General features: G+C 41.4%; 1 protein-coding gene across 2 annotated transcripts in view; it reads right to left on the bottom strand.

Moving 5' to 3' along the window:
• The window catches only part of ccdc181 (coiled-coil domain containing 181), a 42846-nt gene that overhangs the window by 12638 nt on the left and 16906 nt on the right, over positions 1-13302 (bottom strand). For both annotated transcript variants that reach the window (XM_028799725.2, XM_028799726.2), the window contains one exon: positions 11589-11707. In XM_028799725.2, coding sequence (XP_028655558.1) covers positions 11589-11696 — 108 coding nt within the window. In that variant the 5' untranslated portion in view covers positions 11697-11707. The remainder of the gene's footprint in view (positions 1-11588; positions 11708-13302) is intronic.

Raw genomic sequence — 13302 nt, 5'->3', positions numbered from 1 at the left:
CAGGCTGCCTGCTGCCAGTGCTGATCAGCACATTTGAAAAACAAAAGACACTAATGGAGAGGTGCGAAGGAATTTAAGGTGGCCTGGGATTAAGAGTTTTTTTGTAGACTTCTAGTGTTAATCAGTATCTCAAACAAATGCTTTGCAAGGTGGTCAGCGAGGATGAAAGGAACTGGGATCAGCTCTTCTCCCTCGTCCTTTTTGCAAATCGGGAAGTCCCACAAGCCTCTCCGGGCTTCTCACCTTTTGAATTGTTGTATGGATGACAACCCCGGAGCATATTGGATATTTTAAAAGAAGGATGGGAGGAAGAGGCTCTCCCCTCAAAAAATATATTAGAATATATCGCAAAATTACGCAATAGATTTGGAAAAATTCGTCCCCTGCTCAAAAGTCACATAGAAGAGGCGCAAGCAGCACAGGCCCAATATTACGATCAGGCATGTCTCTCTGGGAGTTCAGCCCACGAGATTGTGTCATGGTCCTTGTCCCTACCTCATATTCTAAATTGCTAGCCCACTGGCATGGCCCTTACAAAGTTAAGGAAAGGACTCGTCAATTATTTGGTGAAACAATCCAATCATTGGCCGAGCAAGTGGGTCTATCATGTAAACCTGCTGAAGCCATGGAAGGACAGGGATCCCGATCCCTTATCCAGTCAGCCCCGCTAACTCTTTGCTCGCAAAAATATCCTTAACTTCGGTTCGGAGTTGAGTTCCAAACAAAGACCTGGAAACAGTTACCCTGTCTGTTCCGGAGGTAGTGAATGAAACACCAGGAAGGACCTCTCTGATTGCGCATGATATTGTCACAGAACCAGGGGTTATAGTTCAAGAACGCCTGTATCGCTTTCCCGAGGCAAAAAAAAATCCAAGTTGGAACTTGAGATCAAGCACATGCTGGAACTAGGAGTGATACAGGAAATACATAGTCCCTGGTCCAGTCCCATCGTCTTGGTCGCTAAGCCTGATGGAGGTTGGAGGTTTTGCAATGACTTAATCAAGTCTCCCAAATTGATGCCTATCCAATGCCACAAGTGGACGACCTCCTCGAGAGGCTAGGACCGGCTAAATATTTGACCACTCTTGACAAAACAAAGGGGTACTGGCAGGTTCCTTTAATGGACTCCGCAAAGGCTAAGACTATGTTTAGCATCCCTAGCGGTCACTGGCAGTATTGTGTTCTTCCATTTGAGTTACATGAGGCACCTGCAACTTTCCAGCACCTGGTGGATAATGTGCTCCGGTCTCGATAACTCATATAGTGCTGCCTACCTGGATGATGTGGTCAACTATTCCAGCACATGGGAGTAACACCTACAGCACGTCTAAGTGGTATTACGAGCACTTCAGATTAACCCAAAGAAATGCTTCTTTGCATTGGACAAAGCCAAATATTTAGGCTACCTAGTGGGCTGGGATACCTTGAAGCCACAGTGCTCCAAAGTGGATGTCATATTGAAATGACTCCGTCAAAGAACCAAGCAGCAACTCCATACCCTTCTCAGTGGGTTACTACCACCGGTTTGTACCCTGATATTCTGAGAGCAGCACCCCTTGACTGATTTGACAAAGGAAAGAGCCCCAAACAATGTGGTATGGACTGATAAGGCAGACGCTGCATTTGGTTACTTCAAGCAGGCCCTTATGTCAGCACCAGTCTTGAAAGCTCCCAAGTTTTCTTTACCGTTCTTTCATTCTCCAGACAGACACTTTAGACACAGGTCTTGGTGCCGTGCTGAGCCAGAGCGTCGTCATGTTCCTGAGTCGGAAACCACTGGAACGAGAAACCAGGTATGCGGCGGTGGAGAGGGAGGCCTTGGCAATAAAATGGATGATTACGCAGCTGAGGTACTACCTCTTGGACTGGGAGTTCACCCTTGTTATGGATCTGGCACCTTTACAGTGGATGGCCCTTCACAAGGAGTCAAATCCATGGGTCACCAGGTGGTTTCTTGACCTACAACCATACATGTTTTCGCTTGTTCATCAACGAGGATCCCTCCACATCAATGCTGATGCTCTTTCTGGGCTGGGGCGGGGGGGGGGGGCCTTGTCACACACGTGCACATGGGAGTCAGCTAAAGTGCTCGAATGAGGATAATTCCACACTACACCAGGGAGGTGGCGGAGTACATTGATCCTTTGTCTCTTTCCAATGCAGAGTAGTTACAGGAAATTCCACCTCACTCCGATGATGTCACTTCCAGTCCTGCACCCAATGATGTCACTTACAGTCCCGGGTCCAATGACGTCACTTCCGGCCCAGGCCATGATGACTTCGCCTCCGGCCCCAACCCCGATGACTTCCTCTGCCTTCCTTTAAAATCGCCACCTTTGCCTCATCCAAAACAGTTCTGTTTTGAACTCGAACCTGTACTATTGTGCAATCAGTTTTCAAATTTGCAGCTGTGTTTCAAGTATATGGGAGGCTGCCCCAAACTTTTTTCTGGCACTTGTCTATTCATTTGACAATATATATTTATTTACTTATTTATAAAGAGACAAAGAACAAAAAGTAAATACAATAGGCAAATGGTGATTTCATTGCTGTGTGTTTCGGTGAATTCATGTTTAGTGTTTCATTGCTGCCAGCTTTTCTTTGGCTTTTCTCAACACTTTTAAGGATAATTATGTTCATTAGATGGTATGATATATGTGTCCAGATGAATCGGACTGGTAAGCTTGTTGAATGGCCTTTTGTCATCAGAAATGTTCTAATGTATCAAGGGCAACTCAGTTTGCGTTTAATTTCCAGCCTAATCAAACGCTAGAATCCATACATGTATACATATACATTTATACATCCAAATATCCTCAGTCCTTTTGATAGACACAGGCTGAAGCCAACTCCAGCAGCACCGGGTGTAAAGCAGGAACAAACCAGTCCATTGCAGGTCACTCTCACATAAATGCTTCCACCCACTCACATGGATCCAACAGAGTCACCAGTCAGGCTAACACATACTTCCTTTGCAATGGGGAGGAAAATCAGAACACCTGCAGAAAAAATCTACACAGATTTAACATTTTAAGAACATGCAGCAGAAGCAGGAGCTGAACCTAAAAATTGTGAAGTATCTGAAATTGTGAAGGTAGGAATGCTATTTCTGCACACTGGTCAATCCAGGACACTCTGTTTTAAAGTCCAATTGCTTGTATTTTGTTAACAGAAGCCTTCAAAGTAAACTTTACCTCCACAAGCACATATGCACACCCATTCAAGGAACACTTGACTGAATTCCCCACTCTAAGGGATGAATACCATTTTAGTAGAACATCTTCCTGGTCATCATAAGAACATGTATCCCAGATCAGAATCAAATGGACATACTTTATGTAGGTGATAAAGGAAGAATATACCAGGAGACTGTCATAGTAATTTATTTTATATGATTTTAGTCAACACAAGGGTGCACAGAATTCTCTAAACTGCTGAAAATATACAAGTAGATAGTTAAAAGGATAAATACACCATATGCAAATACCTAATACATGCTGGCTTGAAATTTTACATTCAATATTGTAGTGGGATTTAAAACATAGTGTAATCACTATGGAAAACACTACACTAGACTATGTTTTAAAGGTCTATCCACAAACATTAAGTATACATTAATAAATGTAATACTTTTTTATAAAACATTGATGTATATTACAGTTATAAGTATGTACAATTGTCTATGAATTTGCATTTCCCCAACATTATCCATGGGTATCCGGATCTCAATCCAATTGAAAGTTTGTGGGCAAAACTGAAAAAGAATGTGCAAGCAAGGAGGCCTACGAACCTGTCACAATTATACCAGTTCTGTTTGGAGGAATGGGCCAAACTTCCAGCAACTTATTGTAAGAAGCTCTGAACAGCGTTGATCGTCAAAAACCCCAGATAGAGCACGTTGCCATGCCTGAGCCTACCTGATGCAAGTCTGAACTGGCAGTCAGACCACAGGAGAGGCACGTCAACCCTGCCCACTGTTACAAGTGTGGGGAGGTTGGGTAAACCATCCCATACTGTCCCTTCTTTGATGAACCAATGAACTTCCGCTGAGCATGAGGATAAAGGTACTGTTTTATGACCAATCCTCTCTCGCTTCCATTCACCAATGTCATTGTAATAAATGGGCATAAGGTCGCCCTACTTATTGATTCTGGCAGTAACATATCAATTACAGCTCGCCATTACATGCTTCCACAACAATGGGATTCCGGAGTGGCCAGTCTGACCTGTATTCACAGAGAAATTTGATAGTACATGTCTGACTCTTGTGTCGGAACAAACCGTGGGATAAATCAGAAATTTGCACAGCCCACCTTATCTGATGACTAGGGGGCTCCGCCCCCTGCTCGCTTCGCTCGCCAACCCCTGGTGTTGGGAATGAGAAAGAGCGTGATGTATGAATGAGATATAGAATAGTGTGAAGGTGTAGATGATGCAAATAGAAAGCAAACAATAAAGTGTGTGGCACAGTGTAAAGGTTTATTGGAAAATTTCTTTGCACACGCCGTTTAAGTGTAAAAGGTAATTCCAGGTCAGAACTTGTCAGGTCAATGAAGATGGTTATTGTCGTGATCAGAGTCAAATTTGTCAGAGCTTAGAAAGAGTTGTGTCTCTCCAGGAAGTAATGCAATGACTTGGGTATTTATGTTTTCCACATTAATATTTTTTGGACATAATATAGTGCGTTGTGTTAAAAGGGGCATTTGGTCTAATGAGATTGCTGTTCTAAATCTGTCTGTAACTAAGTCGGCGCAGATAAAGGCTTGAGGAATTGTAATAATATCTGGGAGAAGTCTATATGTATTGGTGAGTGTACCATCTCCCAGTTGTAATAACCAATTGTTATGATCTGGATGTGGACATCGCATGTTTTGTACTAACTGTATCTTTTGAAAGCAATGCCAATTGTCTGCATATTTTAAGGTGCACTGAACAATAGCTGAGCGCATGGAATGTGGAACAATAGCTAAGCACTGTCTAAAATCTCCTCGTAATAAAAGTACCTTTCCTCCAAAGGGAAGATTATTATTCATAAACGTTTGTGGAAGTTTATGAATGGTGTTGAGTAAGTGAGTGGATGCCATTGTACATTCATCAATAATTAACCGTTTTGCAAGACGGATGTCATGTGCAGTGCCACTGTTAATGTTCATAGTGGATATCGATTTGTAGGATCTAATGCAGTTCATAAAGATTTCACTTTCAGGTACATCGTTAGTTAGAAGCTTCTGTAGATATTCAGGATATGAATGTAAAGGAGGCAGTCTAATTTGACCGTTTTGATAACAACATGTAAATTCATTACTTGTATTGCCAGTTGTTTCTTCAGGGAAGTTAAGTGAATGACAATGATTGCAAATGACATTCATTAATCCCAATGAATTTTCCTGAATAGTGGACTCATTATTGAACGCGTTGTCAGCCACCTTTATTTATTTTGTCCCTTCGCTGCCGTTTCTGTATGTCTGAGGCGGGAGGTGTTTCGTTTTGAATCCATGCCTGTTTCGATGCAGCACTTTGAGACGCGCGCTGTATGCGTCTACATTCAGTGTGTCTGTCCATATGCGCTCGTTTCTGATAATGTGTTAGTTGAGCTTTGCGTTTTTGGAGCCGAGACATTTTTTCTTCCGGAGGTTCAGAAGCGCGTTGTAAGCGCCGCCGTGTATTTTGTTTATTCATGCGGGTTCATGTGTTTGGTCCCGTTATCCAAGCCGTATCGTTTTGTACCTGTGATCGTGTATTTATGACTTGTTTGTTCTTCAGCGTGAGAAATATGGATAAGTAATAAGGAGGATCGCACTCACTGTTAATATGGAGCCTTTTCTGCAGTTGAACGGTTAATAGTGCTTCAGTGTAAGGAGATCCACCTATGCTGCATAGTGTGAAGGTGTTGAGATGACGTATGTTTAATACGGACGGGCACTCACTGCTAATATGGAGCCTTTTCTGCGGTTGAACGGTTAATAGTGCCTCATTGTAATGAGATCCACCCATGCTGCATAGTGTGAATTGTGTTTAGTCCCGTTATCCAAGCCGTATCGTTTTGTACCCGTGATCGTGAATTTATGACTTGTTTGTTCTTGAGCTTGATAAATATGGATAAGTAATAAGGAGGATCGCACTCACTGTTAATATGGAGCCTTTTCTGCGGTTGAACGGTTAATAGTGCCTTATTGTAATGAGATCCACCTATGCTGCATAGTGTGAACGTGTTGAGATGACGTATGTTTAATACGGACGGTTCATTTAGAAATGGGGCTTTGTGTGTAATTTTGTGCATATTTGCGTTGTTGATTTGTTTCAGGGTGCACCGTTCCAATGCGATGCAATATTTGTCCACATATGCGAAAGCAGTATGGGCCATTGCCTTTTGGTGGCCTGATATTTACTGCGGTAGATGCAAAAGCAAATGAACTATTGTAGGATCTAATGCAGTTCATAAAGTTTTTACTTTCAGTTACATCGTTAGTTAGAAGCTTCTGTAGATATTCAGGATATGAATGTAAAGGAGGCAGTCTAATCTCACCCTTTTGACAACAACGTGTAAATTCATTACTTGTATTGCCAGTTGTTTCTTCAGGGAAGTTAAGTGAATGACAATGATTGCAAATGACATTCATTAATCCCAATGAATTTTCCTCAATAGTGGACTCATTATTGAACGCGTTGTCAGCTAAGTGGCGCAATCGTTTAGCAGGTGTCTGCGGACGGTTCCTTTAGAAATGGGGCTTTGGGTGTCACTTCTTATTGATGTTAGTGTGTTTGTGGGTCTGAATCGTCGTTGTTGTGAACGTTTTGTGTGCCATGTCCGTAGTCTGTCCCGTTTCGTCTCTAATGGGCTTGGTGTGGCAGTCACGGCTTCTTTTTTTTGGTGTGGTAGGAGCTTGTTGAATCCTCCTCTTTGTGTGCGTCCCGTTTCGTGTGCAATGGGATTCGTGCGGCGCTGTGTGCTTTGCCGGCGTCTGGGGGGGATGTTGCTTGGAGGGGGTGGTGGGATTGGTGGGGCGCGAGCGTCTTCTTTCTTTTTGTGTGCCAGGGGCTTGTTGAATCCTCCTCTTTGTGTGTGTCCCGTCCGTTGCTTGTGGGGGTGGGGGGGGGGTTGCGGGTTCTTTTTTTTTGTGTGCCAGGGGCTTGTTGAATCGTCCTCTTTGTGTGTGTCCCGTCTGCTGCTTGTAGGGGGGGGGGGGGGGCTTGGAGGTGGGTGTGGGATTTGTGGGGCGCGAGCGGCTTCTTTTTTTTGTGTGCTAGTTTCGTGTGCAATGGCTTTCGTGCGGTGCTGTGTGCGTCGCCTGCATTTGACTCCTTTTTTCTGTGCTAACTCCTTTTTTCTGTGGTCACGGCGCCTCATTTCTTTGCCTCCTTTTTTCTGTGCTCACTCCTTTTTTCTGTGGTCGCGGCCGCCTCTCGCGGCACCTCATTTCTTGGGGCGCCTGAGCAGTACGTCTTTTTGCGGCTACGGCCCATGGCCGGATGTCCCTGCGTCCATCCGGTTTAGCATTCTCGGTTAGTAATGTGGATACTGGGGCAAGACTGATCATACATTAAAGGCGGAAAGACATGAACCATCCCAGGTAAACCTCTGTGTCTTATTATAGATGCCTTCTCAAGCTGTCCCCACGCAACATCGTCAGCCGGCAGTAGAGCATAAACACATGGCAGCCCAGTATGACATGGGTGATGTAACACTGTCTTGCTCAGACATCTCTATGGAGACTGATGTTACTGAGGTCACTCCAGATCAACCTGCTAATCTACAATTTCAAGTTAGGCCTCTTTCAAGAGAGAACAATTAAATGACAATTCCCTTAAGTTTCCCCAAGAATGCTGTGGTTCTCTTTAACGGCCAATGCATGTCTTATCCAATACCACTGGGCCCACACTTTGTAATTAATAATGTTTTATTGTATCATGTAGCAGAGCATGAGGGTGAGGTGAGGTCATTGCTGTTATTTCTGTGGGCCTACCAGTGGCAGGTTTGAGAGCTGGCTCATGACCATCTCTTAGGAGCCCACCTGGGAACATGACAGATTTGAAAATTCAACCAATTCTGAAAGAAAATATGGAGCATGAGCAAATAGCTCAGGCTCGCTATTATGACAGTGGCACAACACTACAGGAATTTCAATCCAGAGACAGAGTCATGGTTTTGTTTTCCACTTGATAAGGTTCTTATGAAAATAAGGAGAGGAAGGGGCTAGTCGACTGTTTGATGAAACAGCCAAACCGTCTCCCAAATGAACAAGTTTACCATGTGAATTGTTGAAACCATTATAATATATAAAAACATTTTAAAGTCCCTTCATTTTAAAGATCCCAGAGCACAGTGGGAAAAGGATCTCTTACTCAACATTTCAGAAATGGAGTGGAAGTCAGTCACGCACAGAATTCACTCTAGCTCCATATGTGCAAAGATTCAATTATCCATCCATCCATTATCCAACCCACTATATCCTAACTACAGGGTCACGGGGATCTGTTGGAGCCAATCCCAGCCAACACAGGGCGCAAGGCAACATTCAATTATTCAACTTAAAATCTTTTATCGAGCACATCTATCTCATTTAAAATTATCCAAAATATTTCCAGGGCAAGATCCAATTTGCAAACGTTGCAATCGAGTCCCAGCTTCACTGGGCCACATGTTTTGGACATGTACCAAATTAACATCATTCGGGACGAACATTTTTAAATGCCTATCAGACAGCCTTGGTGTCACAGTCCCTCCTAATTCATTAACAGCTGTGTTTTGGCGTACTCTCAGATGGGCTTAAAGTGGAGAAGGACAAACAAACTGTAATTGCCTTTATTTCACTACTAGCACGTAGACTTATCTTGCTCAACTGGAAGAATCCTACCCCACCTCTTTTAAGATAAGATTCCATAAGATTTTGGAATAAGCATTTATACTGGGGGAAAAGACTCCTTTCTCTCTTTACTATTCTCAACAGTTTTGCTCTGGTTGTTGGCCTTCCTCTCTTTTTCATGGGTGGGGGTTGATTTTAATTTAGTTTTTTAAGTTTGACTTGATTGAATGGAATGTTATATGCTATTAATAAATTCAATAAGGACAGGAACCCTAATTGCTACTCCGGACAACCATGTTTTTACTTCATTGAAAACACCACCCTTAAATTCAGTCCGAATTTGACACCCAAACAATGACAAAAGTTTGAAACAGCCATCTTGTCTGTTCTGGAAGTAGTGAATAAGCGACTCGGAAGAACTTCCCTGATTGCCCACAACATCATTACAAAACCGGGGTTCATCATTGAAGAATGTTCATATCGCCTCCCAAAAGCAAAAACAGCAGAAGTTGAACTTGGTGTTATTAAGGAAAATTTTAGTCCCTGGTATTGCCCCATAGTCCTGGACCCTAAACACAATGGCACCTACAGTGCTGCCTACCTGGATGACATGGTCGTCTATTACAGCACCTGGGACAAACACACACAGCACATTCACACTGTGCTCCTGACACTGAGGCAAAGCTGGCCTAGGCATCAATCCGAAGAAATGTTTCTGTGGACTGACCAAGGCAAAATATTTAGGCTAGTTGGTGGGCAAGAGTACGGTTCATCTGTAATGTGCCAAAATTGATGCCATTACGAACAGGCTACCTGGTGGGCCAGGGTACTGTGAGGCCACAGTGTTCCAAAGTAGACACTATCTTGAAATGGCCCCATCCGAAGACCAAGAGGCAAGTCCAAGCTTTCTTTGGATTACCGTGTTACTACTGCCGGTTTATTCCTCATTTTTTTGAGAGAGCTGCGCCCTTGACTGATCTAACAAAGAAGAAAGTCCCTAACTCAGTAGTATGGGATGCTAAAACAGAGGATACATTCCGTGACTTAAAGCAGGCCCTTATATCAGCACCAGCCTGATTTTCCTTCTCCTTTTATTTTACAGAGCAACGCTTCATACAGAGGTCTTGGTGCCGTGCTGAGCCAATTGTCGACAGTGTTGAACACCCTGTAATGTTCCTGTCCCAGAAACTACTGGATTAGGAAAGCAGATATACACTATGGAAAGAGAGGACTTGGCTATCAAATGAGCTGTTAACCAGTTGCGATACTACCTCCGGGGTTGAGAGTTCGCTCTAGTGATTGACCATGCATGACTCTTCACAAGAAGTCGAATCTTTGTGTTACCAGGTGGTTCTTGTATCTGCAACCTTTTTGGTGTAAAGTCCTTCATTGTTAGGCTTTCTCCATGCCAACACCAATTCTCAATCCCAGGTTCATGACCTCGTGGTTCAGAATGCCTGACCCAAAGTATCTAGGCTGAGGATTGGGGTTCCTGTCACACACATGTGTATCAGGGGCAGCTTAAAGGCTCAGATAATGGTAATTTCCTGCTGGTACACAAGAGGGAGCTGTCAACTAACAACCTATATCTTCCTTCATCTGCAGACAGGAAGATTGAATTCTTTAACACCCTTGGACATCACTTCCAGTGTCCGTCTGCCTGGACCTGTCTCTTCCTGCCAGAAGTCCTTATCAATGAGAGCCCTGCCATCCTGAGTAGTCTGTTATGGAGACTTGCGTCTACAACGACATTTTGTTTTTTCTTTTAATGTGTTTATAACCCACAGTTTGTTTATATTATAAAGGGTTTGCCTATGGGTGCCCCAATTCTTCACAGTTGTCTGTGTTCTTTAAATATATATTTCAAAACACATCATATTGTTTTCTTTTCTAGGAAACCGCATGAAGTTAGGAAAGCTACCAGCAGTCACGGAACCAAAATCAGTACTGAGTAAAAAAATTACATCAGTGTATAAAGTCAGTGACAGCGTCAGTCTAGATGCATGTGTGAATTTGTAGCTAAAGCAAAGTACATCTGTTTACACACACATTAATGCTGTAACACACTTATGATGGATCACACAGACCACATTAAGAGTTGGTCGTAAATGGATAGTTATCACATTTAACATAATTGGTAATGCAAATATATTTTATATCCACATACAACAATCAAGTCAGCGGAAAAGACAAAAGAACTATGTAGTGGGGTGGCAACAGCCAGGTAAAGCATGGAAGGGTGTCCAACCCTGACACCTGTGCAGCTTTAAAAAGCAGTCTGTGTGGCAGCAAAAATGTGTGTGATATTCAGCTGTCACCTCCTTCATAGGATAATTTGGTATCATTCTAAAACTTCTTTATGACTGTGTGACAAAGTCTATTTTCACTTTTTTCCATTCTAACTATAGATTAATAGTTGCAGTGCACTGAACTGTGCGGATAAATACAAGCCGACCCTAGAGGTACTTTTTAATGCTAAATACAATATGGCTAAAGTCTATATATGAAATGTATGTTATGGGTGTCTTTGAGAAAACTAAGCCATCTCATGAAATTCGTAACATGATTTGATGGATGAAGTTAATTTACTTTAAAAAGATCCAAGCGCTGGATCTGGCCTGTGGTATATAAGTTTGACAACCCTGATAACGGAAGTATATAAAAGAACATATAATGTATCAGTACATTTTATGAAGAACTGGTTCACAAACTGGCAACAAGTAAAACACTTTTAATTTGAACACATACAGTACATTCTATGGTGATTAAAAATTGTATTAATACCTCTATATGATCAGCTTTGTTTTCTTCATTAATTAGCCAGTCCAAGTCTTTTTCAAAGTCATCTTCATACTCCTCATGTATAGTCTGGTCTGTCCCTTTCTCAGACATCCTATAATGTTCTAAACATAAATTAATAAAATTACCACATAAAAATTATATTTATGACAGAAACTTAATGGTACAGAATAAATTTACCCATTTAATATTTGAAAAGTTAACTAACCGAAAAAGACTTTAAGGTATTAGAAAATATATTTAATGTTGTCCCAGTCCTATATTATCTCATGCTTATGGATAATAAGTGTTACTTTCATTTCACTTTACACTATCAGAGTCCCTTAACTTTTAGCACATATAATCTCTGACTTTTCAAATAAAAAAATGGTAGAATATAAAATGAACTATTAAATAAATTACTTTTTGAGACTTTCACATGACAATAAGAACTATCCAAATAGTAACAAAATACATTCTCGATCTTGAATGATTCATTAGATTTATAATAGTGATTTTAATACTCATTAAGCATTAAGAAGCTGATAATATTGCCAAACTAGCAGAATATTATGTCCAGGGTTAAAAAGACTGCAATATATACAGTAATTACAAAACAACAATGAACACTCAAACAAATACATTTAATTTTCAGAACTGAAAAAATAATTGCAATTGATTCATCTTTATTTTGAGGACTTAAAGTCATGCACATTCTTTAACCTTCACAAGAACAACATCACTAAGACTTGACTAAAATGTGAATTACATTATAAACATTATAAAAATAAAATGTTTTCTTGTAGTAAATTATTCATATTAACATAATAGCTTAATACACTGTTGTAGTGTATTTGTCTGGCCCTTGGCCACATGTGATTTAGGATTATCCCTGTGGCCCATGATTTTGCCCATTTATGTGGCTGTAAATGTCACAGAAAACTTTATGCTTACAGCCATTACCATGAGAAACAGAAGTTTAGATCTTGGTAGAGACTGAAAAACCTAATGCACATTCATACAGAAACAGCTGTCGGTGTATTCAGCTATAAGAAAACGCTAAGGTCTGTTTGTGTGTGTGTGTGTGTGTGTGTGTGTGTGCGTGTGTCTGGTTCCTCCAAGTAAATTAATTGGTCAGTTTGGCTTTGGTGACAAAATCAAAAGAGGAAGTACAGGTACGAGACACAAGGAGGAGTAAAGCCGCAGAAGATGGGAAGTACAAAAGCAGACAGGAGGTGAGCAAGGCACATCAAAAAAATGACATGTCTGAGAAGTAGGCTTTACAGTAATGGGCTTGAAAAATAAGACAGTCAAGAGATGTTCAAACACACAAGGATACCATGGAAATATGCTGAAGGTACACACAGGACAAGGATACCCATCCTCAATATGTAACATTGCTATTTAATAATAATTTGTTAATGACTTTACTTTAAATTGTAGTATTTTAAGAATTACTAAAAAGCATCTTCTCTGATAATCAATTTTCACACACTTAACCTAACATAATGTTCTCAAACAGGCTTTATCTAATTTGGTGCAAGGACCCAGGGTATGTGTAGCATCAGACTCACGGTAATGAGACAACGCTGCATGGGCTGCACTGCTAAATACATCTATACTTAAACTAACATGGGTCTGTGAATAATTGTATATGAAACTAACATGCACATCTTTAGGGCAGTGGTAGGACACACAGTATCCAGGTAAAAGGAAAACT

Source organism: Erpetoichthys calabaricus, chromosome 4, assembly GCF_900747795.2.
Source record: "Erpetoichthys calabaricus chromosome 4, fErpCal1.3, whole genome shotgun sequence".
NCBI lineage: Eukaryota > Metazoa > Chordata > Cladistia > Polypteriformes > Polypteridae > Erpetoichthys > Erpetoichthys calabaricus.
The sequence above is the reverse complement of the archived record's forward strand: the minus strand, read 5'-3'. Positions and strand labels throughout refer to the sequence as shown.